General features: G+C 40.1%; 1 protein-coding gene across 1 annotated transcript; it reads left to right on the top strand.

Moving 5' to 3' along the window:
* The first annotated feature begins 2124 nt into the window (after positions 1 to 2124).
* LOC110591386 (60S ribosomal protein L23a-like) lies at positions 2125 to 2460 on the top strand. Its single transcript, XM_044913097.1, has one exon. It carries the CDS (start codon positions 2125 to 2127, stop codon positions 2458 to 2460), a length of 336 nt encoding a protein of 111 aa, XP_044769032.1.
* The last annotated feature ends 24831 nt before the right edge of the window (positions 2461 to 27291 follow it).

Below are 27291 nucleotides of genomic sequence, written 5' to 3'. Positions count from 1 at the left end.
AGGAAGGCACACGCAGATAACAGGACCAGGGCCAGCGCATTGACATGCACACAGAGCAACAAAGCTCTTCCAAAACAATCAAAGGCCCCCTTGTGAGAGGCAGCTCGTCAAGATCATTGCCTGGAATTCTAACACCAGAGAACAAAACAAGGGGGAATAGTTTTTGATTTTTCAGCTAATGAAATTATTAATCAAAACCACAGGGAAAGCCTTCCAACAACTCAGGTTTGTAGCAGTGCTTATCTATATCTCAGAAAACCTTCTCACTAGCATCCTTTGGAACAGCTTTAGGAACAGACCAGGCAGCTTTGCAAATATAACTGGTTTGTTGTTGTTGTTTTAGTCACCTACCTCCAAGCCTTTCTATAAAATGTAAATATTTGATGCCTCTCTTCAATGTACGCTTAAGCTCAAGGGGTTACTGAATTTAAAAATATGCTTATATATTTTGGGGTGAGAATCTTTTTATTTTATTTTATTTTTTTTAGGTATTAGCATTTTTTTATTATTATGTTATGTTAATCACCATACATTACATCATTAGTTTTTGATGTAGCATTCCATGATTCATTGTTTGCATGTAACACCCAGTGCTCCATGCAGAACGTACCCTCTTTAATACCCATCACCAGGCTAACCCATCCTCCCACCCCCCTCCCCTCTAGAACCCTCAGTTTGTTTTTCAGAGTCCATTGCCTCTCATGGTTTTTCTCCCCCTTCGATTCCCCCCCTTCATTCTTCCTCTCCTGCTATCTTCTTTCTTTCTTTCTTTTTTTTTTAAACATATATTGTATTATTTGTTTCAGAGGTACAGATCTGTGATTCAACACATTGGGGTGAGAATCATAGTGTACACACTAGGTATTATAATTCCTGCTTGTAATAATACTCATCATTAAAACAAAAGAAAAAGTTGATTCAAGCATAAAATCTTTGAAGCAAAAAATTAAATTTAACAAAGAAAATCTATTGTGCAAACTGAACAAGCACTCATTAATGTAATAAATCCAAATGATTTCTTTGAATTATTTTTTTCATGTTTTTTTTAATTTCAAAGGTAATATAATCAGAAACTCAAGTATAATCAGAAACCATACTATGAATGAGTGGGATTTGTGGAAAGCAGAAAACTTGGAAAATACCAAAAATGTCATAATCCCACTAGCATAAATACTATTAGCATATTCCTATTTGAGTCACAAATCATTTCTTGAGAGCCCCAAACGAGGGGTATTATCAAGAGCTCTGTGCTAGAGAATGGATGGTATCAATTTGATTATAAGTCTAAATCAAGAGAACAACTTTCACTTGTTCATAGCACAGAGGAGTGATGGGAAAGAGAAGTAGGAAAAAAAGAATGCATGTTACCCTTCCCACCATACTTCAGTGACTCAGGAGTCTGGGTCCATGGAAAGCTCCCACTATTCAGGATACCACAGACTGCAAACCGATTTTCTGGATTCCTGATCATTTCCTATCCCCAGTTAGAATCATATTTCAGGGCGCCTGGGTGGCTCAGTTGGTTAAGCTACTGCCTTCGGCTCAGGTCACGATCCTGGAGTCCCTGGATCGAGTCCCGCATTGGGCTCCCTGCTCCGCAGGGAATCTGCTTCTCCCTCTGACCCTCCCCCCTCTCATGTGCTCTCTCTCATTCTCTCTCTCAAATAAATAAATAAAATCTTTAAAAAAAAAAAAGAATCATATTTCACAGACTCCATAAATAGCTCCTAAAAGAAGTAAATCCCAAAGGAATGAGAACTAAAGTTCCACTAAAGAACATTTTTTTCACCTTCTTGCTTCAATCTATGGACTTGTCTTTAAAATCTTTAAATCTAGTAAAATTATACTCTTACTTCGGGAAGTGTAAGACCCAACAGGGTCCCCCCAAACCTAGAATCTGTGTCACACAATTTAACACCAAATAATTGTATACTGTTTCCATTTGATATTTTTATATATGTTGTTCTCAGTTCCCATCAAGGTCATCACCTAGGTGGCCAAGGTCAGACCTCACATTTCCCTGTTATCCAGCAGTCCACCTCACCCACCAAGCATTTAGCATATCAATAACTACTTTTCATACAGCCTTTTGATGGTGCCAAAGGGATGGTGCCAAAGGCAAAGATGGTGCCAAAGGCAAAGAAGGAAGCCCCTGCCACTCCCAAAGCCAAAGCAAAGACTGTGAAGGCCAAGAAAGCGGTGCTGAAAAGTGTCCACAGTCACAAAAAAAAAAAAAGAAGAAGAAGAAGATCCACACATCACCCATATTCCAATGGCCCAAGACATTGCATCTCCAAAGGCAGCCCAAATGTCCTGGAAAGAGTGCCCCCGGGAGAAACAAGCTTGACCACTATGCCATCATCATCATCAAGTTCCCCGACTACCGAGTCAGCCATGAAGAAAATAGAAGACAGCAACACACTTGTGTTCATTGTGGATATCAAGGCCAACAAGTACTAGATGAGTCTGTGCAGAAGCTCTATGACACTGACATGGCCAAGGTCAACACCCTGATTAGGCCCATGGAGAGAAGAAGGCCTGTGTTCACCTGGTTCCTGATTGTGATGCTTTGGATGTTGCCAACAAAATTGGGATCATCCAAACTGAGTCCAGTGACTAAATTTTTTCACCATAAAAAAAGAAGTCTTGGGGCACCTGGGTGGCACAATCAGTTAAGCACCAGATTCTTGGTTTCGGCTGAGGTCATGATCTCAGGGTCCTGGGATCAAGCCCCATGGCAGCCTCCATGCTCAGCAGAGAGCCTGCTTGGGACTCTCTCTCTCTCTCTCCTTCTGCTGCTCCCCCACCCTCTCTCTCAAATAAATAAATCTTTAAAAAAAATACTTTTCATATAATTAAGTCTAATTTCAAAATAAAACCCAAACTATTAGATAAAAATTGCAAATTACATTCTGGAACACATTTCACCAGATATTGACATAGCTTTCTCCCTTATTTCATTCAGGCCCAAGCTTATAAAACAGCTCCTCAGAGAAGCCTTCTTTGACTATGTAATAGAGAACTTCCTACCACTTTCTATCACCTTATGCTACTTTTTTTCTCTTCTTAGTACTGTGGACCTGATGTAGTGTTGAATATACTCCCCACTAGAATGTGAGTTCCACAGTCTTTCTTACTCACTGCCTTATCCCCAGTGCCTATAACAGAACCTGGTTCATAGTGACACTCAATAAGCAAGTATAGAACAAATTAATTTTTGAATGAATTAAATTTGTATTTACACATGAAAAATATATATGTGTGTGTGTAATTGACCTAGCAAAGTTTTAAACTACCAATACAAACTTATATTTTTTTAATTTTTATTTAGATTTTATATATGAAAGCCAAATAAATTTGACTCAACTAACTGACCACTGTAAAAAATCCAAATACCACAAATGTATAAAGCAAAACATTCAGTCACTTCAAAGGCAAGCATCCTGAAAAGCCTGGGGCATAGTCTGGAAACTTCTCTGTATATATATAGGTATAATAAATGATAACTAATGAGTAAAAAGTTGTAAACTTTTAATCCTTGCAAATATAATCCATTGAAATTTAATCTTTTGTGAATATAAAGGACTGTATGAACAAGAACTTTTTTTAATATTTAGATTTTAAATATTTACTCTCTGAGTCTGTTTTCCCACCTGCAAAATAGAAATTTTAAAAATAACTAACCTATAGGATTGATACATGATATAAATGACAAAAGATATCTAAAGTGCTTAGCACAATATCTGGTTATTAAAATTTTAAAAATAGATGATAGATAAAAGATAAGTAAGTTCAGGGACCAATGAAAACCCAAGAGAATGATCTACCCATGACAGTGGAAGACAAAAAAGCTGCTTGGAAATGATGGTATCAAGTTCTGAAGGATCACTAGGGATCAGTCAAACCTAGAGACTGCAGGCAGAAGGTCATTCTGGGTTGAAGAAAAAGTATGTTCCTCAAACAAGAATTTTAAGAGCTGGCAGTCTTAGAGAGGGAACCAGGTTTGTGTAAACATCTTGAAGGGCTATTCTGCAAAGGTAAGGTGAAGTCACAAGGCAAAGAGACTCAAAACAAGGTGGAAACTAAACAAAAAGTGAACCAAAACTGCAAGTGGATGAGAGCAGAGACAAAACTGAAGAGTGAAAAACAGAAAGCCTGGCAAAACAGTAAAAACCCGATTTATAATTATTTCCGTCTACAGTCGAGCTCCATTTTACATGTAATCACAAAATATTTTTGTACACTTTGACTATTCAGTAAATTTCCCAGGAAGAAAGCTATCATATAAATTTTATAAAGATTAAACTTTGGTAATTTGGAATTTTGCAAGAGTTCGTCACTACATTAGTTTCCTTTTGCTGCTGTAAGAAATCACCACAAACTTAGTGGCTTAAAACAACACGTATTTATTATCTGATCATTTTAGAGGTTGGAAGTCTAAAATGGGTCATCAAGTCTATGTTCCTTCTGAAGGTTTTGGGGAGAATCCCTTTCCTTGCCTTTTCTGACTTCTAGAGGCTGCCCACACTCCCTGGCTCATGGCCCTGTACCACTCCAACCTTTTTCCATTGTCACATCTTCTCTGACTCTGACACTCCTGTCTCTCTCTTATAAGGACCATGGCGAACACATTGGGCCTACAAGGATATAACCACTCTATCTCAAGATCCTTAACTTAATCATATCTGCAAAATATGCCATGTAAGCTAACATATTCAGTTTCTAGAAACTGAGACCTGAACATCCTTGGAAAGGCCATTATTCTGTTTACCACGGTTACCATTTTGGGAAATCATGTCACTGACTATAACATTGTTCATGGGGCTTGAGTGGCTAATATAAAAGCAATCAGACTGTGTTATTCACCATCCCATTCTCAATGATTCTAAAAAGAGGTAAAATATACGACAGCTTTCTATGTGTCTGGCATGGTCCTGCCCAAGAATTTATATTTACTTCGTTTATTAACTTAATTCACTTTTCTTTTATTTCTTCTTATACAATTATAGCATTTTTAAAGTATGTGTAAATAGGTTATATTGTCCATACAAATACTAAAGGAATCATTACAAAATGTTTGTTATATATTTACTGCCAAAGGGGTTGTTGGATTTGGGAGGACTGAGAACCCCTGATTTAGAGGGGCAATTATTATTTTTAGTGAATGCAGTGCTCCTGGAAAATCTACCATACGTCTTTGAAATCTGGCTGCAGCATCAGCAGCAAGTCTACAGTTGGAGGTAAATATTCCATCAGAATTATGCCACTATAGTCAGCAGATGTGCTTGTAGCGTACCAGAAATTTAACTGAACTTCTTTCTTACCCCTCAGATACCGTACCCTTCTTGGCCAGCCCTCTCAGCTCCTGGCCCGCTGCCTCCTGCCCTATGGACCTGGACAAACTGACAGGTAAGGGAGCACTCGGAGAGTCAGCAAAGGATCACAGACAACTGGGCTCTTCACAGTTTCATGAAGCATCACAAGAGGAGAAACGAGAAGAAGCTCATCCACTGATGAGCACTCTTATAGTGTAGTGTAAAGCTCATCCACTGATGAGCACTCTTATAGTGTAGTGTAAAGCCAGCGAGAGATGGCCAGGAACAGAGTGAAGGCAGCAAAAGGGCCAGAGGACAGGACAACTCAGACTGGGAAGAGAGACCTGTGAAACTGGGAACGAGGGCCTGCTATTTCGGGTTATGGTGAATACCTTTGGATATCTACCAAACTATTGATACGTAGAGGACAGGGGAAGAAGACACAGTAATGAAACCGAAAATAGGCTGGAGTGACTTCAGACATGCTCCCAGAGACTGAAGCACCATTTCACTCAGCTCTGGGGCTGAGGTACATGGGCGCATTTTCAGTGCCAGGGAACCCTTGCTCTCCATTCTGGGCTTGAGCTTTATGGTGAAACAGTCTCTTCCTTTTACTCTTGCCTCTACCAACAATAGTTATTTGTTCATTGGCCTGGTCTCACTGTCTTTAGGTTTCTTTCTCTCTGTGTGTGCATAAGTATTTCCTGATTCTCGATCTCTCTCTCTCCTGCCACCTCTCTTCCTCCTTCTCACTCTCCCCCACCTCTCCTAACACTGGGTGGAACAGAAAGCATCTAGTATAGGAAAACCAATAATCTGTGTCTTCCCATCAAATTAAATTCAGCTCCTCCAGGCCAGTCTATACACGACTGCTCTGAGGTCATGAACCTATCCCTAATCCAGTAAGAATACCAGGATAGTGGACTCACTTCAATATCTGCAGAACTTAATGATCTAACTGTGGGCTGAGCCATCCCATAGTACCATGGACACAAGCAGTTTCTGGAGTCAAGCTACCTGAATCCTGGCTCTATCAGTTATTAGCTCTAACCTCGGCAAGTCACTCAACATCTTTAAGCCTCAGTTTTCTCAGATGCAAAATGGAAAGAAGGATGGGAAATAATAGAATTTATCTCATGAAGTTCTTCTGTATATCAAACTTTTTTAAAAAGCTTGAAAAGGTGGATGAAAGACCTCAGTATGAGACAGGAATCCATCCAAATCCTAGAGGGGAACATAAGCAGTAACCTCTTTGACATCGGCCATAGCAACTTCTTTCAAGATACATCTCCAAAAGCTAGTGAAACAAAAGCAAAAATGAACTCTTGGGACTTCATCAAGATAAAAAGCTTCTGCACAGCAAAGGAAACAGTCAACAAAACAAAGAGGCAACCCACAGAATGGGAGAAGATATTTGCAAATGACACTACAGATAAAGGGCTGGTATCCAAGATCTATAAAGAACTTCTCAAACTCAACACCCAAAAAAACAAATAATCAAGTCAAAAAGTGGGCAGAAGATATGAAAAGACATTTCTCTGAAGAAGACCTACAAATGGCTAACAGACACATGAAAAAATGTTCATCATCATTAGCCATCAGGGAAATCCAAATCAAAACCACACTGAGATACCACCTTACACCAGTTAGAATGGCAAATATGGACAGGGAAAGAAACAACAAATGTTGGAGAGGTTGTGGAGAAAGGGGAACCCTCTTACACTGTTGGTGGGAATGCAAGTTGGTACAGCCACTTTGGAAAACAGTGTGGAGGGTCCTCAAAAATTTAAAAATAGAGGTACCCTATGACCCAGCAATTGCACTGCTGGGTATTTACCCCAAAGACACAGATGTAGTGAAAAGAAGGGCCATATGCACCCCAATGTTCATAGCAGCAATGTCTGCAATAGCCAAACTGTGGAAAGAGCCGAGATGCCCTTCAACAGATGAATGGATAAAGAAGATGTGGTCCATATATACAATGGAATATTATTCAGCTATCAGAAAGGATGAATACTCAACTTTTACATCAACATGGATGGGACTGGAGGAGATTATGCTAAGTGAAATAAGTCAAGCAGAGAAAGTCAATTATCATATGGTTTCACTTATTTGTGGAACATAAGGAATAACATGGAGGACATTAGGAGAAGGAAGGGAAAAATGGGGGGGTGGTGGGAATTGGAGGGAGAGATGAACCATGAGAGACTATAGACTCTGAGAAACAAACGGGGTTTTAGAGGGGAGGGGGGAGGGGGGATTGGTTGGCCCAGTGATGGGTATTAAGGAGGGCATGTACTGCATGGAGCACTGGGTGTTATACGAAAACAATGGATCTTGGATCACTACATCAGTAACTGATGATGTATTGTATGGTGACTAACATAACATAATAAAATTAAAAAAAAAAAAGCTTGAAAAGTACTTAGCTCCATACCTGGCATAGGCTAAGTATTCCTAAATGCTGGCCAAATTTTAGCCTATTGGCCAACAAGATCATTTTATACATCATCGATTTTTTGGCATTAATTTCATTTATAAAATATTGCAGTAAATTTTTTTAAATCATGCCTTAAAGTATTTATCATGATTACTAAGTTTTTTAGCACCCTCTTAAACTTTGTATCTACCTTGCTCATCACATCCTAGATCTAGCCCTGGTCATGACAGTGATGCTGTGATTCTGGAACCATCAGCTCAGGCAGCAGGCTCCCAGAATCTGATCATTTGCATTTTAATGTCCAGATTTTCCTTGCGACTCCTCTTTTTGTGGCCTATCGTATTTCTCCCTCCTATTTTATCCCTATATTGGTTTGTCTTGTGATCAGGTTATTGATGTTTGAGAATATATTTGTTTGCAATATTCATGTTTCAAATAATGTCTGGACTTTGAATTACATCATTATGTAGGAAGCTAGGATATTCATGTATCAGATTCCTGTCTTTAGTTCCATTTTTAAGGATAATTATTCTTAGCTTAAACAGAATGCAGAACTACTATTCTGTAAGTCAAGGGTCTGATAGGAAATGCAAGATTTATGAAACTGAATTATCTTTTACCAAAAAGTCTTAAATATCATAATACATTAGAAAAAATTCTGTTTAAACTGAAAAAAAAAAACAGTTTAAAATAATTCTTTGCTAAAGTCTAACATGTTACTAAGAGAACTTGAACCCCAATTAATAAATTTGCTAAATAGAATGTGTTCATAAGAAGACAGCTGGGGTTGATCTCAGCTAAAATATCTATATAAGGACTTAAAATGCCTCAAAAATAGAAGTAGTATAATATCCCATAGAATAAAGGTCAAAAACCCAAATATCTCTCAGGGCCATGAAAACAATAACAGGTATAAGGTGGAGAGTATCAGGAAGACAATGGGGAAAAGTGAGGAATGTGGTGAACTGGAGGTGCCTTGCCCTGTTCAGAGGAGGGTGGTTGTTCAGCTAGGGTTGATTACTGTCACTTGGAAATCCATGCTAACTTTCCAGATATTCCAATATTTTAAAACAAACCCCAAATCCAGGTATTTATGTAAAAACATACTTAAAAATATTGGTTCAGTATTTTTAAAAGTCACTCAAATGGAGTTCCAGTCCAAGATGGCAACATAGAAAGACCCTGAACTCACCTCCTCTGCAGAACACACCAAATTACACCTATTAACAGAACAATTCCTTTTGAAGAAGAACTGAGGGCTGACTAAACAGCTACTAAACAAGCCAAAGACAAGGAGAACAACAAGAGAATAGCGAGAGAGATAGAGACACAGTAAAAAAGGGAACCCCCGCTCCCAATGCTACCAACAGCAGTGGGGGAGATAGTTTGAGGGACCAGGCATAGATCCCTCTGTCCCTGGGCACAGAAAAAAAACCCATGATTTAAAATAGCAACTAGCACATAAAAGAGACAACACAAACTCTGCCAAGAAATGGAGGAGCTGCAGGAAAGCTCTCTAGGTCAGAGGGAGAATGACATGGTTTATATTCCCACCTGATTTAAAAGCCCAGACCGAAGGGGGTGCCTGGGTGGCTCAGTCAGTTAAGCGTCTGACTCTCAATTTCACCTCAGGTCATGATCTCAGGGTCATGGGATCAAGCCCTGCTTCAGGCTCTGCACTCAGCAGGAAGTCTGCTTCTCTCTTTCTCTCTCTCTCTCTCATCCTCTCTCTCCCTCTCTCTCCCTCTGCCTCCCTCCCAGCTCTCATACACATGGTCTCTCTCTCTCTCTAATAAAGAAATAAAGAAATAAAATATTAAAAAAAAAAAGCCTAGACTGGAGCAGGGTCCAGACACCATAACAGGGGAGTCTAGTCCTCTCAGTTAGCTTGCAATTTTATTCACAAGCCCACCCAGCCCTAGACGTGCTGAGGCACAGAAAAAAGTCACAGTTTAAAAGGGCCAAGGAACTGCAGAAACACTCTCTCTGCCTCTACCTCAAAAGCCCAGACTGGACAGGGTCTGGCCATCATAAGGGGGGCATTCAGATGCCATAATTGCAGGGTCCTGAGGCTATAACTTGTGGGTCAAATTGTAACAGAAAGTTTGCAACCTCAGCAAGCACAAGGCCCACCAGCCATCCTGTGGTGCTGGGGCACAGAAATAAGCCATGGTTTTATGGGATTTTTTTGTGGGGGTTTTTTTATTTTTACTTTTTAATTTTTCATTTTTTTTCTTTTTGGTTTTGTTCTTTTCTTTCTTGTTCTCTTTTTTTCTTCTTTTATTATCTTTTTACTTTTATTATTTTTTTTCTTTATTCCCCCTGTAAAAAGTCATGGTTTAAAAAAGTAACTAGCAAATACAGCCAAGCTCCAGCCAGCCAGCAAGTCACCAAGCAACCACAGTCTGCATAGGGGTCACCATATGTAAGACCATTCCTTCAACTTGAGGAGAAGTAGCAGTTTTGCCTAACCCATAGAAACAAACACAGAAAATCAAGCAAAATGAGGAGACAGAAGACTATGAACCAAAAGAAAGAAGAAAACCTCAGTAAAAGAATGAAATGAAACAGAGATAAGCAATATGCCTGATAAAGAATTTAAAGTAATGATCATAAAGATACTCACTGGGCTGGAGAAAAGAATGAAAGAACTCAGTGAGAACGTCAATAAAGAGATAGAAAATACTAAAAAAAAGAATCAGAGTTGAAGAATACAATAACTGAAATTAAAAAACAACACTAGAGGGAATCAACAGTAGATTAGAGGATTCAGAAGAACATATCAGTGATCTGGAAGACAGGGTAATGGAAAGCACACAAGCTGAACAGCAAAAAGAGAAAAGAATTTTTTAAAATGAGGCTAGATTAAGAGATCTCTTGAACAACATCAAGCAAACAAACATTTGCATTATAGGGGTCCCAGAATAAGAAGGAGAGAGAGATGTGTAGGAAATTTATTTGATGAAAAAATAACTGAAAACTTCCCTAACCTAGGAAGGAAAATAGACGTCCAAGTCCAAGAAGCACAGAGAGTTCCAAACAGGATAAACCCAAGGTGGTACACCACGGCACATAAGAATTAAAATGTCAAAGATTAAGATAAAGGGAGAATCTTAAAAGCATCAAAAGACAAAAAGTTACCTAGAAGGGAAAACCTATAAGGCTACCAGGTGACTTTTTAGCAGAAACTTTGCAAGCCAGAAGAGAGTGGCATGATCTATTCAAAGTGCTGAAAGGGGAAAACCTACAACCAAACATACTCAGAAGGTTATCATTCAGATTTGAAGGAGAGAGTTTCCCAGACAAAACATGATGGACCTAGAGGGTATAATGCTAAGTGAAATAAGTCAGATCGAGAAAGACAAATACCATATGATTCCACTCACAAATGGAATCTTAAAAAAAATGAATAAGCAAACAAAAAGCAGAATCAGAGCTATAAATACAGAGAAAAAAACTGATGGTTTCCAGAGGTGAGGTGGGTAGAGGGTTGAGAAAAATGGGTGAAGGGGAGTGGGAGGTACAGGAGTCCAGTTCTGGAATGAATAAGTCATGGGAATAAAAAGGCAGAACATAAGGAATACAGTAAATAACATTGTAATAGCAATGTAACGGTACAGATGGTAGCTACACTTGTGGTGAACATAGCACCATGTATAAACTTGTCAGATCACTGAGTTGTACACCTGAAACTAATGTAACATTGTGTGCTAACTATGCTCAAATAAAAAAAATCACTTAAATGGATAAAACAAAACATACAGAACTGTGAATACCCAATCTCTGCATAGAGAATTGTCTTTGTTATAAGAAAAGAGGAAAAATAGATACATCTTCACTTTTTCCTTCTGAAATCCTATCTAGAGCATTTCTGGACCATGGAAGATTTTAAATTTATACAAATCAAAATACCTTCTTTGTTTCAGTTAATCTAAAATAAAAGACCACTTAGAGAAAGCTGTGGATACAAAATCAAAGTTTTTACTTCAGAACAGTCTGGACACAAGGGTATCCAGACCAATTCTGAGATGAAGTGCCATGAATTTTTCAGAGGTCATATTCCCTTCAATTAAGAGAAGAAATTGCATTGCATTTGGATTGCTTTATGGACCCTTTGTGACATTTCCCAGTATAACCCCCACATAGTCTCCTCCTGCTTCCAGGTTTAAGCTCATTGGTAGTCCCTTGTAGAGAGACTGTCATCCTGAAACACTGGGTTGAATTCAGGCTAGAAAAGCCCATTAGAGGACCAGCTTGAAGAGACCTACTGAAATTCAGAGAACCACAGAGGAATTGGGCAGTGACCATATTTAACATTTAACAAGGAGAGCTGTACTTGGAGGCATTATTATTTCTCATTTGCTCCAGAAATATATGGCAGAAGCTTTGAGCAATCCAGGTCAGGCCTCATCTCCCATAGCATTTAGACAAATACATTTGTTCTTTGATTAAATGAATGCTTAAAATTATAGGCCTAAACCACCCTTAAAGCCAACTCTTTTGAGTTAGAGATACTAGGCTGTAACTTCAAGCAAGTCTGAGCATGCATTCTATCTTTGGAATGTCTCAGGGTATTGGAAAATTAAGGGAGAGAAGACAGGAATGAAGGAGACCTTTGGCCTGAGCCACAGAGGACTGAGACATGGAGGGACTACAAACTTTGGTTAGACTTAGATTGCTCTCAACCAAGGCAAGGCGGGGGGGGGGGGGGGGGGAGGAATAAGATGAAAAGTGAAATGACTCTAATACCCATTTAATAAATGCCATCACATTAAAAGTCCATGACACACTTTCAGAGCCACAGCCTAAGGCTCCTATTTTCCAAATACTATTCAATATAACACAAGTCCAAGAGGGGGGAAAAGCACTGGACAGACAGTCCCCTGGAGCTCATGGCAATAGAATTTGACCTACATTGCTGAAATGCCCAGTTTGTCCTTCCGGGTCTTTTAAGGATACAATTCAGAAATGAGATAACTGTAAAAGTTACTGTCAGTGTGTGTGATTCACAGCCATTGATCCTTTGAACAATATTTGTCTGAAAAACTTCCCTCTTTCTAGAAAAGTAAAATAGCATTTTTAAAAAGCAAAACATAGAAATGCTAATTCAGGTGTCTTTTACTTTTGTTTTTGTTTTTCTGCAAAAAATAGTAGGCTCTCTTAGAATCCCTATTGTTGTACTCTGTAGAGATGATCTCCATCTCTTTTAAATTCATCTTGCTTGTTTTGTCATTTTTCATTTGGGCTGCATCTTCCAGAAAGCCACTGGGCATCTTTCATAGGCCATGAAAAGATAACACAGATGAAAGATAATATGGACTCCACTTCAAGGAATCTGATTTCCTTTCCATCTCCTGCCAGGACCTTCAAGGGGAATTGCCACTACTAGAAAGCAGTGACTTTTAATGTCCCTTAAGCTAGATTCATTGTTCAGATCCTCACAGCTATGTAAAGGGCCCAAATGACTCTCTCTGATGCCAGCAGAAACACATGAGCAGACAGAATTTTAACTCTTAGACGCTCATCTTCTGGTTTTTACTTCTTAACTTGCCCAAATCTAGCTGTTCCATTAAAAACTTCTTTGTACTATTGTTACATAGTGTGTCTCTTTCCTTACATTCTTCCAAGTGGGGCATAGATCATTCTCAGGGACTCAGGAGGCTCCATGCAGGAAATACACAGCCAAGAACAGGAAGGACACTTGAGAAAACACACAAATTGATATAGAAATTTGAAGACAATCAAGCAAAGGCTGTGAGTCATTTGGGAGGAAGAAAAGAAAAAAGAAAAACTGATCCAGCAATCACACTCCTCGGTATTTATCCAAATGAATGGAAGACAATTTGTTCATGCAAAAACCCACACATGAATGTTCATAGCAGCTTTATTCGTAATTGCCAAACCTTGGAAGCAACCAAGTGTCCTTCAGTAGATGAATGGATAAACAAACTGTGGCCCATCCAGACAATGGACTACTGGTGTTCAGCGCTAAAATCAAATAAGCTATCAGGACATGAAAAGACATGGAAGAACATTAAATGCATATTATAAAGTGAAAGAAGCCAGTCTGAAAAGGCTACATATTGTATGATTCCAACAATGGGACATTCTGGACAGGGCAAAACAGTGGAGACTGAAAAGATCAGTAGCTGCCAGAGGTTGGGAGCAGAGACTAGAACAGGGGAAGCACAGAGGACTTTTGGGACAGTGAAACTATTGGGTATAATACTATAATGGCAGATACATGTCATACACTGTTTGAAACCCACAGAATGTTAAACACCAAGAGTAAACCCTAATGTAAACTATGGACTTCAGGTGATAATGAAGCATCAGTGTAGGTTCATCAGTGTAACAGATGTACCAGTCTGGGGCAGGACGCTGATAGTGGGAGAGGCTGTGCATGGGGGGCGGGAATTGAATGGAGGGTGCAGAAGGGCAAAAGAACACTGCTGATGGAGACTAACGGTAGAGTTAGAAAATGAAAATAATACCACAGGAAACGTGCAAGAGCCTTTTTTAGTCTTTAGCAGGAAAAACTAAAAGCTACTTCTCCAGGGACCTGAGACTAATACTGGGCTCCATTATTGTCCATAATACGGTTTTAGAGTATGGGCTGTTTTTTCAATACACTTTTCAACATTTAGGAAGCTCTCAGATATTAGGTGCCACAAAGAAGGGGGTAGAGGAAAGGCACAAATATTAACAAAACACAATTTTTGTTTGGAGGAGAGCTTATAGTTGCATGGGAAAAAGGGATATTACACTCATTAATAAGGAAGTTGGCAGGGAATGGAGTGGGAGGAAGGAGATGATCATGGGCTGAGTAGCAAAATGCCAACCTCGGTGCTTCAAATTGGAGCCCTGACTCCCTACCCACTAGATACATTCGTGACCCTAGGTCATCTAATCAGTTAATATTTCCTCCAGAATCGATCTTACAGGTAAATGATATCATTTTAGGAGAAAGGATAAGATCTTTCTACCAACCCAAAATTGTCCCCTGCTTGCTAATGCCAGAAATTCCACCCTTTCATTAGCTCTGTCACCTATTAAAATGCAAACACTCTTAGGAGAGATTAGACTTTAAGCCATATAATTCAAGTGTAACTTACTGTGAATTTATTTATCAGATCTGAAAAGATGGTTTTAATAGAAGAAAGGATATACGCTGTAAACTTAAGATCTCTGAACACCAGAGAAATGTTTGGGCAGGAGACAGAATACTTAAAACACTCCATTACTGTAGGCTTTGGCAGTTCAATTTTCTTTCTGATTAAAATCGAATGAAGGGGCACCTGGGTGGCTCAGTCGTTAAGCGTCTGCCTTCGGCTCAGGACATGATCCCAGGGTCCTGGGATCAAGCCCCACATCAGGCTCCCTGCCCAGCAGGAAGTCTGCTTCTCCTGCTCCCACTCCCCCTGCTTGTGTTCCTGCTCTCGCTCTCTCTCTCTCTGTCAAATAAATTAATAAAATATTTATAAATAAATAAATAAATAAATAAATAAATAAAATCGAATGAAAACAGTGCAACCACTGAATATTTGCAAAGCAACCAGAACATTGATTGTATGTTATTTTTACTACCAATATGGTTATGAATCTTGAAAAGATACTTGGGGAGTAGAAGGTAAGTTTTGTGGAAAGGGGACAAAAGAGCTATCTATTTATTTCAGACACGCTCACTGAAATTCTACACTGGGGCAATAGAATATTCATTTGCCAAATGAATGGCTACCATGCTAGCCTGCAGGTCAGCTTCCCCTTAAAGTTCTGACCAAAGCTCATATATAAGTTCTTTGGGGATACCAGGATACTTGGCCCTTTTAAGCAAACAGAAAGTAAACACAGAGAGGAAATAAAGCATAAAAACAGCCTGATTTACACAGGAGGGTCCTGATCCTTTCTCGGTTAGCGATTTCTAAGGCTCTAAGGCCCTGCCTGTTCCAGGTCCTGTCTCCCAATCTATCGACCATGCAAGAGCAAAAGGGCCCATAGAGCATGAGAGCACCCAGCCTGGAGCCCTTAAGTCTCACATCCCTGCACACAAACATCTTATGACCCCCCGCCAGGGGCCTAGGAACTTCCCAGTACTGCTGCCTCCCAGCCTCTCCCACTCAGTCCCTGTGTCTGGTCACTTGTTCAAGAGGTTAAGAGCATAAACTTTGGAGCCAGGTTGGCTGGATTTCATTTCTGACCCTGCCTCATCCTAGATGGGAGAGGATTAAATAAGTGCTCATAGGGGCGCCTGGATGGCTCAGTCGGTTAAGCATCTGCCTTCGGCTCAGGTCATGATCCCGGGGTCCTGGGACTGGGCCCCACATCGGGCTCCCTGCTCAGCGGGAAGCCTGCTTCTCCCTCTCCCTCTGCTGCTCCCCCTGCTTGTGCTTGCTGTCTCCCTCTCTCTCTGTCAAGTAAATAAAAATCTTTAAAATAAAATAAAATAAAATAAATAAGTGCTCATAACTGTTCCTGGAGCAATGTTTGGCTCTACGGATGTTCGCTGTTATGAGCTGGTAAGTTTGAAGCGGGGCTGGAACCCGTGTCTGCCCATCTTCTTCCCAAACAATATGATGTTCCGCTAATAAAAATAGCTCCTATGTTCTTAGGCACTGGGCTTAGAGCTTTCACAGATGTTACCTCTTTTAATCTCCTTAAGCACCTCTTAGATGCTTTGCATTCTTGAAGTGTTTTTTTCTCTAACAATTGACATCAAGAAAGGTATTCCTAGTTAATACGTCCATTATCCTAAAAGGTTAGGCAAGTACTCCAACAGGCTCAAACATCGACATTAGAATAATAACTTTTGGGGGCGCCTGGGTGGCTCAGTCATTAAGCGTCTGCCCTCGGTTCAGGTCATGGTCCCAGGGTCCTGGGATCGAGCCCCGCATTGGGCTACCTCCTCAGCGGGAAGCCTGCTTCTCCCTCTCCCACTCCCCCTGCTTGTGTTTCCTCTCTTGCTGTGTCTCTCTCTGTCAAATAAATAAATAAAATCTTTAAAAAAAAAAAAAAAGAAGAAGAATTTTTTAACAGGAGCGTCTCCAAATTCTAATAAATCTATTTATATCACTGCCCTATGTGTCACCAGGAACTAACATAATTTAAATATATGTAAATGTGTGTGTATGTGTCTGTCTCTATCTGGGGATTAAGATTTTGGAATTTCAAATTTTCTACTGTTCTGTGTATCTAAAGGACCAATCAAATAATATAGGATTTTAAAAATGAAGTGCCTATTTTGTGCTAGGCATTAGGATATAAGTGTTGTCACAAATGTTATCTCATCCCATTTTATCCTTAAAATATACTACTCTAGTAGGTATAGTCATCTTCTTGGTACAAACATGTCCAAGATCACATAGCTAGTAAAGTAACAGAACCAGGAATTGAAACCATTTCTAACTCAGAGCTCATGTTTTAGCCAATTCACCATGGGTCATAGGTGAGGGTCATTCTCCATAGCAGATCCTGAGAGAATAAAGTTTAGTGAAAACAGGAACTGAGATAGAAGCAAATTCCTTTACTTAAAAAGTAAAGGGCTTAAAAAATATGAGCACTGAATCTGGTACATTATCTTTTGACCTTGCTTTCAGAATTGCCCGTAAGCCCTGGGAAATTCTCAGCTTCTGTCACTGGGTTTCCAGAATCTCTCTCGTTCCATTTCATTTCAAGGATTTCTTCTCCCATTTCAGTTTTGCTATTGTAGAAGCAAAGTAAATGAAAATCCCCAAATGCCTTATTTTTGGGAGTATCCTTACCTTCCCAAAACAAGTCATTCTCTTTGAAAAAAATAAAAGCATCCGCCAAAATAATGATATTTTAAAGGAACAATGTAGAGGGGAAGAAAACATACCTTTTGCTTCGTGCTTGATTTCAGGCCAACTCGGGAGTGACTTTTGGACTAGAGGAAAAATGAGAAAGAAATCTATGAAGAACACAGTATACAGTAGGACCTATTTTGAAGTCATTTCTTCTAGAAGGCGGAAGTCTTAAGTTAAAATCCTTTTCCCTATCCTTCCTTCACAGCCTCCAGAAATCTAAGAATGGAAGCACAGCATAGACTCCAGTGTTGAATTTTACATATGGAACAGAAGACTGCTGAAGTCCTAGAGCTGAGAATGTAAAGACGCACCTATGCTTTGTCAATGCTTTGCTCATACTTACTGATTCAGCAGCTTTCTTAGAGGACACCGCAGAAACCACACACTGCAGCACAGGAGAAATTACCTCCAGCTATAATAAGACAGAGGGAAAAGGGGGAGAAATGAATACAAGAAAAGGTCTGAAAGAAAGATGAGAAGGAGAAGAGGGAAACAAAGACTCTGTAAAATGGAAAAAGACAAAATAGGAGCAGAACGAGGAAAAAAGCACATTTATGGCAAGATTTCCCACCGCATTTCTAAAGGGCAGAATTTAATCTCTGCTAATTTCAATACATCTTCATTAGACTGAAACAAAGCTCTCAAAAACATTAGTTTTTATAGAAGGCTTTTTGTTTTCCAATTTGTTCATGATTATCTAACCTTATTTGGAATTAGGAAAGGTAAAACAGGCATTACTCTATGCATGAGCATAGTTTGGTATAGAATACCAATATGATTTTTCTCCCAAGGAGGAAAAAAGCAAAAGTCAAGCCATGTTTAGCATTCAGATAGTGAATATATATGTTTCCAAGTGTACCATGAATCAAAGTTAACTCTAAACCAATTACCACAACATAGCTAGAAAAATGTCTAATTCGGTATCCTCAAACTATTGGATCTCAGGATCCCTATACACTCTTAAAAATTACTGGGGCTCCCAAAAAGCCTTTTTTAATTGGGTTATATGCATAAGTATACATTGTATTAGAAGTTGGGGGCGCCTGGGTGGCTCAGTTGGTTAAGCGACTGCCTTCGGCTCAGGTCATGATCCCAGGGTCCTGGGATCGAGTCCCGCATCGGGCTCCCTGCTCTGCGGGGAGCCTGCTTCTCCCTCTCCCACTCCCCCTGCTTGTGTTCCCTCTCTCGCTGTGTCTCTCTCTGTCAAATAAATAAATAAAATCTTTAAAAAAAAAATTGGAACTGAGAAATTTTTCTAAATAGGTATTTATCAATTCATTTTAAAATAGCAATGATAAACCCATTCCATGCTACATAAAATACATTTATGTTTTTCATATATATCCCTAAACAGAAAAAATTAGTCAGAAAATGGCATGTTTTTATATTTTTGCAAATCTCTAATGTTTAGTTTATATAGAAGACAGCTAGATCCTCATATTTGCCTCTGCATTTAATCTACTTCGATATATTTTGGTTGAAGTAAATAAAGAAAATTCAGCCTCACTTAGATATGTGGTTGAAAAGGGAAAGAGCATTTGTAATAATCCTTTCAGATAATTGTGAATGTTCTTCTCTGATAATATGGCAAAACTTGACAATTAGAGTTTCTTAAATGTTGGTTGCAACGAGAATCTGAAATCATAATAAACTGCTACATAAAAATGTGTTGGTCTATCCCACACTTTGAATAGATCTTCCCCCCCCACACACACACATGATTTTGTAGCATCATGCATTAGTCATTTGGCAAATAGTGGTTCCATGAATTATGCTGGCTTCCCAAATATTGACACATTTCATTACATAATATGAAAAAAAATCACATTTGTTAATCACCAACCTCACTAGAAAAATCTTCAAATGTTGGTAAGCTATCACGTTCACAGTAACAGAAGTTTTCCAAAATTCCAATTTTCACTTGAAAGCTTGAATTCTATCATGGGCATCAAACACTGTCAGTCGCTTTTCACAAAGTGACAGGCTCACTTCATTCATTTCTGTGAACACGTCTGCCAGCTACATGAGTCTGAATAACCACAGTTCATCTATCACTTGTTCTTTGAAGTTAAAATGGTATTTCATGAGGGTAAAAAAAAGAGGCTAATTTGGCTCACAATTCAGTCCTATAATCCTGCTTTTCTTCAAAATAGCCACCACAAGTTTGTGTGCAGAAGTGCTTTTATGCATACCTCCCATTTGTCATCTATATTACTAAAAAAGGGGATACTCAAAGGTTGAAATTTAGCAAACCTAATCATTTTTACCAGCAAGGGCATTTTTAAGGGGAACTGGCATTTTCCTTCCTTCGGTGCAAATGCACAGTGGGGCAGTCATATAATGACTACAGGTACAGCTTGGTGCCACTGTCTTAATTCCTGCTGAGACACCCACAGTTTCAGCCACCACTGCTCTTGCACGATCAGTGCAGATGTCGTCCAGTTAAAAAAAAAATAAAAGGAAAGGCCATCTTAGAATTACTTAGGAAGAGACTTTTGGCTTCATATTTCCTTCAAAAACCACCATTCTTAGTCGTTAAAGCAGCTGAGTCCATAGTAATTAGACTCTCCTACAGTCCAAGAAATGGAGCTTCAGAGGAACAGAGCCAAGGAAAAGCAAGTTGCCATTGTCCCTACCTTCTTCCTGCTGCCTTAGAGGAGGGAGACCTAGAGACTAATCAGGAATAAGCTTCCTTCCAATGGCCAGGAGCCGGCATGGGGAGGGAACTTGATCATAAATCGGTAGTGTTCATCCTACACTTATTTGTATAGTGTTTTGAAATCCATCTAGACTATTATGGGCTGAATTGCCTCCCTCCAAATTCACATGTTGAAGTCCCAACTCTCAGTGCCTTAGAATGTGACTGTATTTGGAGACAGGGCCTTTAAAGAGGTAAATCAGATAAAATGACGTTCAGTGGGTGGGCCCTAATCCTATATGACTGAGGTACTTATAAGAAGAATAGATTAAGACACAGACAACACTCATGAACAGAGCAAACCATGTAAAGACAAGGAAGATGACAAAAATCTAAAAAATGGAGGTCCAGCAAAACCAAATCCTGACTCAAAAGGGGTCATTAACATCACATTCATTGTCAACCATATACATCCTAAGGCAGAATGTCTGCATCAGTGGTTCTCAAACCTCAGAGTTCATACAGACCATTTTGGGGACTGTTAACCATGCAATTTGCCAAACCCCAACTCCAGAAATTCCAACTCAGAAAGTCTGGGTGGCCCCCAGGACTGTGCATGTTAATGAGCACCCCAGGGAATTCAAATAGATATATGGTACACAATCTACAATTTGAGGATGACTTGCCTGCCAAGGACAGCAGTAACTTGGGATGAGAAGTAAGAAAATACAGAAATTGGCATGAATTCTCTCTCATTTTCTCTTTGAAGAATCCAAATGCATGAATCTCTTTTTCCTTTCCCTTTTAAATGCCTGGTGTTAAAATTCTTAATTTGATTGAACCAGTGGGTGGGCAAGGATAATGGAAACAGGCTGAATGTTGGTAAATTACTCAAACTAGTCCAAAAGTAAATCTGCAACAGTTCTTCAACCTCTCCAATTTAAAAACATGAGCAAACAAATTCTGTGTTTGTTTATATTTTTAGGAATTTAGAAATTGGGTTTCAATATCATATTCAATGCAATACACCTCCATGATTATAGCCTTCATACTCAACTCAGTCATGAGAGTAAACCTGAGCTAAAGGATAAGACTTCCACTTACAAAGGGGATTGATTAAAAGTTGTGATGTTTAATTTTACTTGTCAATTTGACAGGGCTAGGAGATGTCCAGATAGCTGGTAAAATATTATTTCTGGGTGTATCTGTGTGGGTGTTTGTAGAAGAGATTAGCATTTCATTCAGTTGACTGAGAAAAGAGATCCACCCTCACCAGTGGGAGGGGGAGGGGACATCTTCCAATCCTTTGGGCACCTAAATAAAACAAAAAGGAGAAGGAAGGACAAATTATGTCTCTTTTCGTGAGCTGGGATATCCATCTTTTTGTGTCCTCAGACCCTGGAGCCATGGTTCTCAGACCTTCCACCAGTGGTCCCCCAGTTCTTGGGCCTTCAAACCCGAACTGACCTCTATCACCAACTTTCCTGGTTTTCCATCTTGCAGATAGCAGATTGTGGGATTTTTTGGATTCCAAAACTGCATGAGCCAATTTCTTTAATAAGTCAATCTCTCTCTCTCTCTCTCTCCGTCTGTCTGTGTGTGTTTATATGCTATTGGTTCTACTTCTCTGGAGAACCCTGACTAATATAAAAGCCAATCCAATTGCAGAGAAATAACATTTTCATTTGACATTAAATGAGTTCTTGCATCTCCCCTGGTAAATGTCTTATCTAGACACAATGGTGGTTGGGCCTAGTAAAAGATCACCTGCATTACACATCTTATACTATACATGCGGTCCTCCATTTACAAACTTGTAACCTTCTAAAAATTTCTTTCATTAGTTAGGTATTAAGGACTTAGAACTCATTTTCCCCATAGAAATAATTTTATAGACTACAACACAAAGGCCTATTTAATGTTGAATATAACTAAGATGCTATGCAATTTCAATAAAAAAATACACTATCACAATAGTAACAATTATACAAATAAGAAAAATAATAAAATCAATTAAGAAACCATTTTGTTTTTTCCATTATCTTGAAAAATTGTATGAATCCAAAAGCAGATTTAATTTGAAGGGGATGGGGACTAAGGTAGAAATCCCAGAATTCTGAAGAGCCTTGTTAGAAATTTTAAGATATGGTATTCACTGCTAATATATCTGATGCCCTCACCCTCCCCACCCAAGCAGATTGTTTCGCTTTTCTTGATTTAAGTGCATCCCCGGCATTTCTCTGATCTTCAGCAGCTATGAATGGGGCTCACTCAGGACTAGTAAGTGGTGAAGAGTAGCAGAAGAACAAAGTAGAGTTCGCCCAGGCCAGCCCTCGCTAGGGACTACTGCTTGTTGTTGCCTGTGCCCCAGCTTGAAAAACACAGAAATGGGGGGAGATAATCAAAAGGGGGAAAAACTTGTTTTTCTCAAACACCTGAGTAAAAATCAGAAAAGAGAGAATAGAGCAAGAAAGAAAAATAAAGAAGAAACTAAAATAAAAATAATAACACACAGCAACAAATCACGTTTTTGAGCACTTACAATGTGTCCCCACCATACTGTCCAACTTATGTTTTACAAGATACTCATAACAGGGCTAAGAAATAAGTATAATTATATTATTATCTCAATTTTATAGGTCAGAAGACTGAGGCATAGAAAGCAAAGTCATATTGCTGATATGTGGTAGAACCAACTCCTGAACTTGTCTGTCTGATTCATGGTCTTAAACACTATACCATTTATATGAGAAAATTGCCTGAGAAAGCATTAGCAGAGTTCAGAGCAATGAAAATCACAGGACACACAGAAACTGTATTGCATGAGTAATTGCTTCAAGAGGAAGAAAGGATGTCATGGAAAAGACGTGGTAGATCAGAAGTTTACCCAAGTCGTACTTGAGCTGGCATCAGTGGCCAAGAACCCCAGGATTGTTCTTTGGAGCCAGCAAATGGCAAGAAGGGAAGAAGAGGAGAGGAGTTTTGCGGTAAGGTGGGTTGGGGAAAGGTTATTATGCAATGGGCACTACAAATGCAAAACAGATTCACAAGTTAGGCACATTAGGCGTGCCTAACTTGGGGACCACCTGCATGGTATTTTACTGTAAACTTCAAGACACTTAAATGAAAATAGCCTACCTAATAAGGCTAACCCTCCACCCCCACACACATACCCATACACTAAAAAAGAGGCAACAGCAGGAAAAAAACTTTATAAAAGAAATCCAGAATCTTCTTCTACAACCAAATTATTCTAGCCTATCTGGAATTCTGACCTTAACTCGGATAAGTCAGTGTTAATTAAAACAGTGTGTTCTAGAAAGTTACTGCAAAGTTGAAAACAGTGAGGGGTGAATGTGACTATTTATGAAAATGAGCACTCTGGCATCTAAGTTTGCAGCTGTGACTGAGGACATTGCATGCAGGACTTTAATGGAAACCAAAAGGGAATTTAAGTGACCCTTCTTAGCAAATATGACCTATTTTCCCCGCCCACATTGGGAAGGGGGCCCCAGTATATGATTCCTCTGCTACCTCTAGCAGAATTAGGAAATGTTTTAATTTGCTCTACTAACATTAAGAATTCAATTTAAGCCCCAGGATGAAACTGACAAGGGAGCACTCTTAAATATGGACTCTGGTCTGAGTTCCTGTAATTGGAGCTGCAGGGTAATTTAATGGGATCACTCTGCAAATGGTGTGCTTAGCAACCCAATAACTCATGGGAGTACTTGCCTGCTCTTTTAGCAGGCTGTACTCAGAAGTGTCACTCCATGTTCGGAGACTGGAACAAGGGACCCCTCTGAGCTGATGTGACATGAGGAAAGTCTACTTCGTGTCCTCGTCTGTGCTTGCTTTCCAGAACAACACAAGAAGAAGTGGCTGAAATGGAAAGTTTCCAGAAATAAGAATGTTCGCCACTTAAGATTTTTCTAGTGATAATGGTGCAGTCAAGACTGCACGGTCTTGAAAGAAGATAATCCCCTGACCTCTGGGTTGTTTTTTTATTCGATCGTCTTTGGAAGAAATCACAAAGACAGTTTAATTCAAAAGGCCGAGGACATTCTGAACGGTGACTCTTTCATAACATAGGGCTACCACCTCCTTGACTGAAGGTGAGGAAAAGTATCTGACTCTCCAACATAAATATAAGGAGTCCTTCCTTTTTAGAGGAGTATCTGTGTAAAAGACTGGGACGAAATGCCTCTCTGGTCAATGAGCTGCCACTCTGATTTTATTCTCTTTCCACACCTTGGGTCATTTGACAGCTGTGGACCCAATCCTGCCTGTGGGGGAGATGACTGGATGTTCTAATCGGGGAGCAGTGGCCGATCAGCATCAGTTGCTGTGGACATCTCCCATTACTGTTTTGCCCTTCTTTCTGCTAATAGTGCGATAACCCCGTATCAGTCAGGCTCAGGGAGGAAACAGGGAGCACCCTGGAGAGGGTTTAACGAAGGGATGTTGTACAGAGGTGTAGACAGGATTAAGGGAAACTAGTAAGGGATGGGGACTCACTCCAGGCTAACAGCAGTAGCAAGTGATTATCACCACTGGCCCCACACGGCCCAGGGGAGGGTTTTGCACCATCAGGGAGAGCTGCAGACATCAGAGAGGGCTGTGCTGAAGCCCACCACTGCCAGACTGCAGCCCAGCCAGCAAGGAGCCAGACAACTTAGCCCTTCACCTTCCCATCACCTGCTGCCGCTGATCATTGCAAACCCAAGTGGAAACCAGAACACAAGGGAGTGAGGGTCTGTAGAGATCAGCCTCCCAGTGAATAGCAGGAAGAAGAAAGTAGAGAGTGGATCTGGAGGGACTGTGGGACATCTCCAGCATCAGCACTTCAGTCTTTCGTTAGCAGATATCACCCCCCATTCCTTTCTCTCTGTAATTAGTATTTTGCAGTGACACCACACATATATCCATTCTTCATAGTCATCAACTTTCAGTTTGTGTCACTTGGAACTCATGGTTCCCTGGTTTAATTTAGTGGGCATTAACCTGTTATTATCCTTGTTTATTATGAAGCTCACATCATCCCATGTGTGGCCAGGGGGAGCCCTTTACACTGCCCCTGAGTCCTTCTGGCAGATCCCTCTCATTCTCTAGCCCTTCCTTGCTTTCATGTACAAAATATTCCAGGCTCATCTTGTGCCTTCCCTGCCCCAGCCCCACAATCATCCATTTCCCCAGGCTTCTTTTAGTGAAGAATGGTATCTAGAAACATAGGTAGGTAGGTAGGTGGGTAGGTAGGTAGATACTGATAAAAATACATATACGTATATACATACACACACACCACTACTGCGTATACATACACATTTACATTTATATTTATTTCTCCATCTATCTATCTATAACTACCTACTTATCATAGAGAAAGACAGCAACAGTCAAATTCCAATCCAGTCTGACAGGGTTGCTTTTATTTTTCTCCCTTGCCTATCTGTAACACATATCTCTCACACTGAGAACCTGGCTCCCCTGTGAAAGCCCTCCACACCACGTCTGGGCTCAGACACCTCTTCCCAAGCCCTTCACCCCACAGGAAGAGCCTCCTCACCTTTTTCAGGCTCTGACACCTCGTTCTGAGATAACTTCTTTCATGGGCACCCTCCTCACCCCACTTGCGCTCCGTGCCAGGCCCTCCACTGTGGGCATTCTCCTCATCCTGCCTGGTCTCCAACAACCTGTACTGGATGAATACTCTCCTCACCTCACACGGGCTTTGACACAATACACTGAGCAGCCCTTCTCCCTGGATGCTCTGGTTACCCCCCACCTTGGACTCTGATGCCCTGCAAAACCCACCCTGCTGCTGGAATGCCCTCCTTACCCCAAATGGGATTCATCACTCCCACGTGGACACCCTTCTCACCCCCAATGGGCTCAAACACTCTGCTCTGTGCCACCACAGCTTCCCACCCCTGCCCCCAGCAAAGACCCCTAGCTTGCTAAATTCCACTTACTGGCTTTTTGGATGAAACAGTTCAGGAAGAGAGAGGAAAAGAAGGGGGGGGGGGGAAAGAAAGAGGAAGAAGGAGCGTTAAGTTGATAGAATATAAACCAAGGAGGCTTAGTGGCTATATCACTACCATCATGGAGAACTGTCTAAGGATGACACCAATACAGGGGAAAGCAGAGTCAAGAGTTGCCCAGAGACAGATTTCCAACATCATTAGAACATCTGGGTCCAATCATGCCTTAAGTCATGTATACTACTATCTTTTCATTTGTAAAGCAATCAATTAAATTTTATGCTCAAGCTAGGTTGAGTTGGGATTTCTGTCACTGGCAATTGGAAAAGTCTTTATAATACATAGAGTTACTCTAGCTGTTAATCCAATTCTTACATTGTGTGCCATAATTCTAATGACTGACTGGGCATCAGAAATACACCTAATACTAAGTCCCTATCCTGTATCCCAACTCAAATAACTGGATTCTCACCTTAATAACAACATATCCACCATACTGTGTGCAGGATCACATCTTTGTATTCCTATGCTTTAAGCAGCCCCTGGCTACTTGCATGTACTCCATAAACACTTGCTGACGCTGGCATGAGACTATACCTTGCTCTTTACAGGCCCCACTACACACTGAGGTCATGTCCCTCAATCTGAAGCTGGGTATCTGGAACTCTATGACCTTAGAATGCACACAGACATCCTAAGGCAAGCCACCTGCTTGCATATTTGGAAGTGTTACGTATTCTCCCGACAATCGTGGTGAAAACTCACACTACTGTGCTCTTCTAAGTGCTGTGAGCTTTACATACAGTATCTCACTTAATCCTCACAAAAAGCCAAGAGTATAGGTACTATAATTGTCATTCCCATATTAGAAAGAAAACCAAAGCTCAAAGAGGTTACCTGATTTGCCAAAGACACCCATCTGGTCAGTGTCTGTGCCAGGATTTGAACTCAGACCAGCCTGTCTTCAAAGATGCCTTTCTCTTTTCCTTTCACATCATCTCTGATTTTTTTTTTTTTAATTTTCAATTGTGGCAAAATACACATAACATAAAATTGACCATATCACCCATTTTTAAGTGTACAGTTCAGTAATGTT

Source organism: Neomonachus schauinslandi, chromosome 2, assembly GCF_002201575.2.
Source record: "Neomonachus schauinslandi chromosome 2, ASM220157v2, whole genome shotgun sequence".
Classification (NCBI taxonomy): domain Eukaryota; kingdom Metazoa; phylum Chordata; class Mammalia; order Carnivora; family Phocidae; genus Neomonachus; species Neomonachus schauinslandi.
Note: the sequence above shows the minus strand (reverse complement) of the source record. Positions and strands in the feature narration are given on the sequence as shown.

Excerpts from the sequence above, each read along its gene's own strand:
- LOC110591386 (XM_044913097.1), top strand. The coding sequence starts at position 2,125 with ATGGTGCCAAAGGCAAAGAAGGAAGCCCCTGCCACTCCCAAAGCCAAA.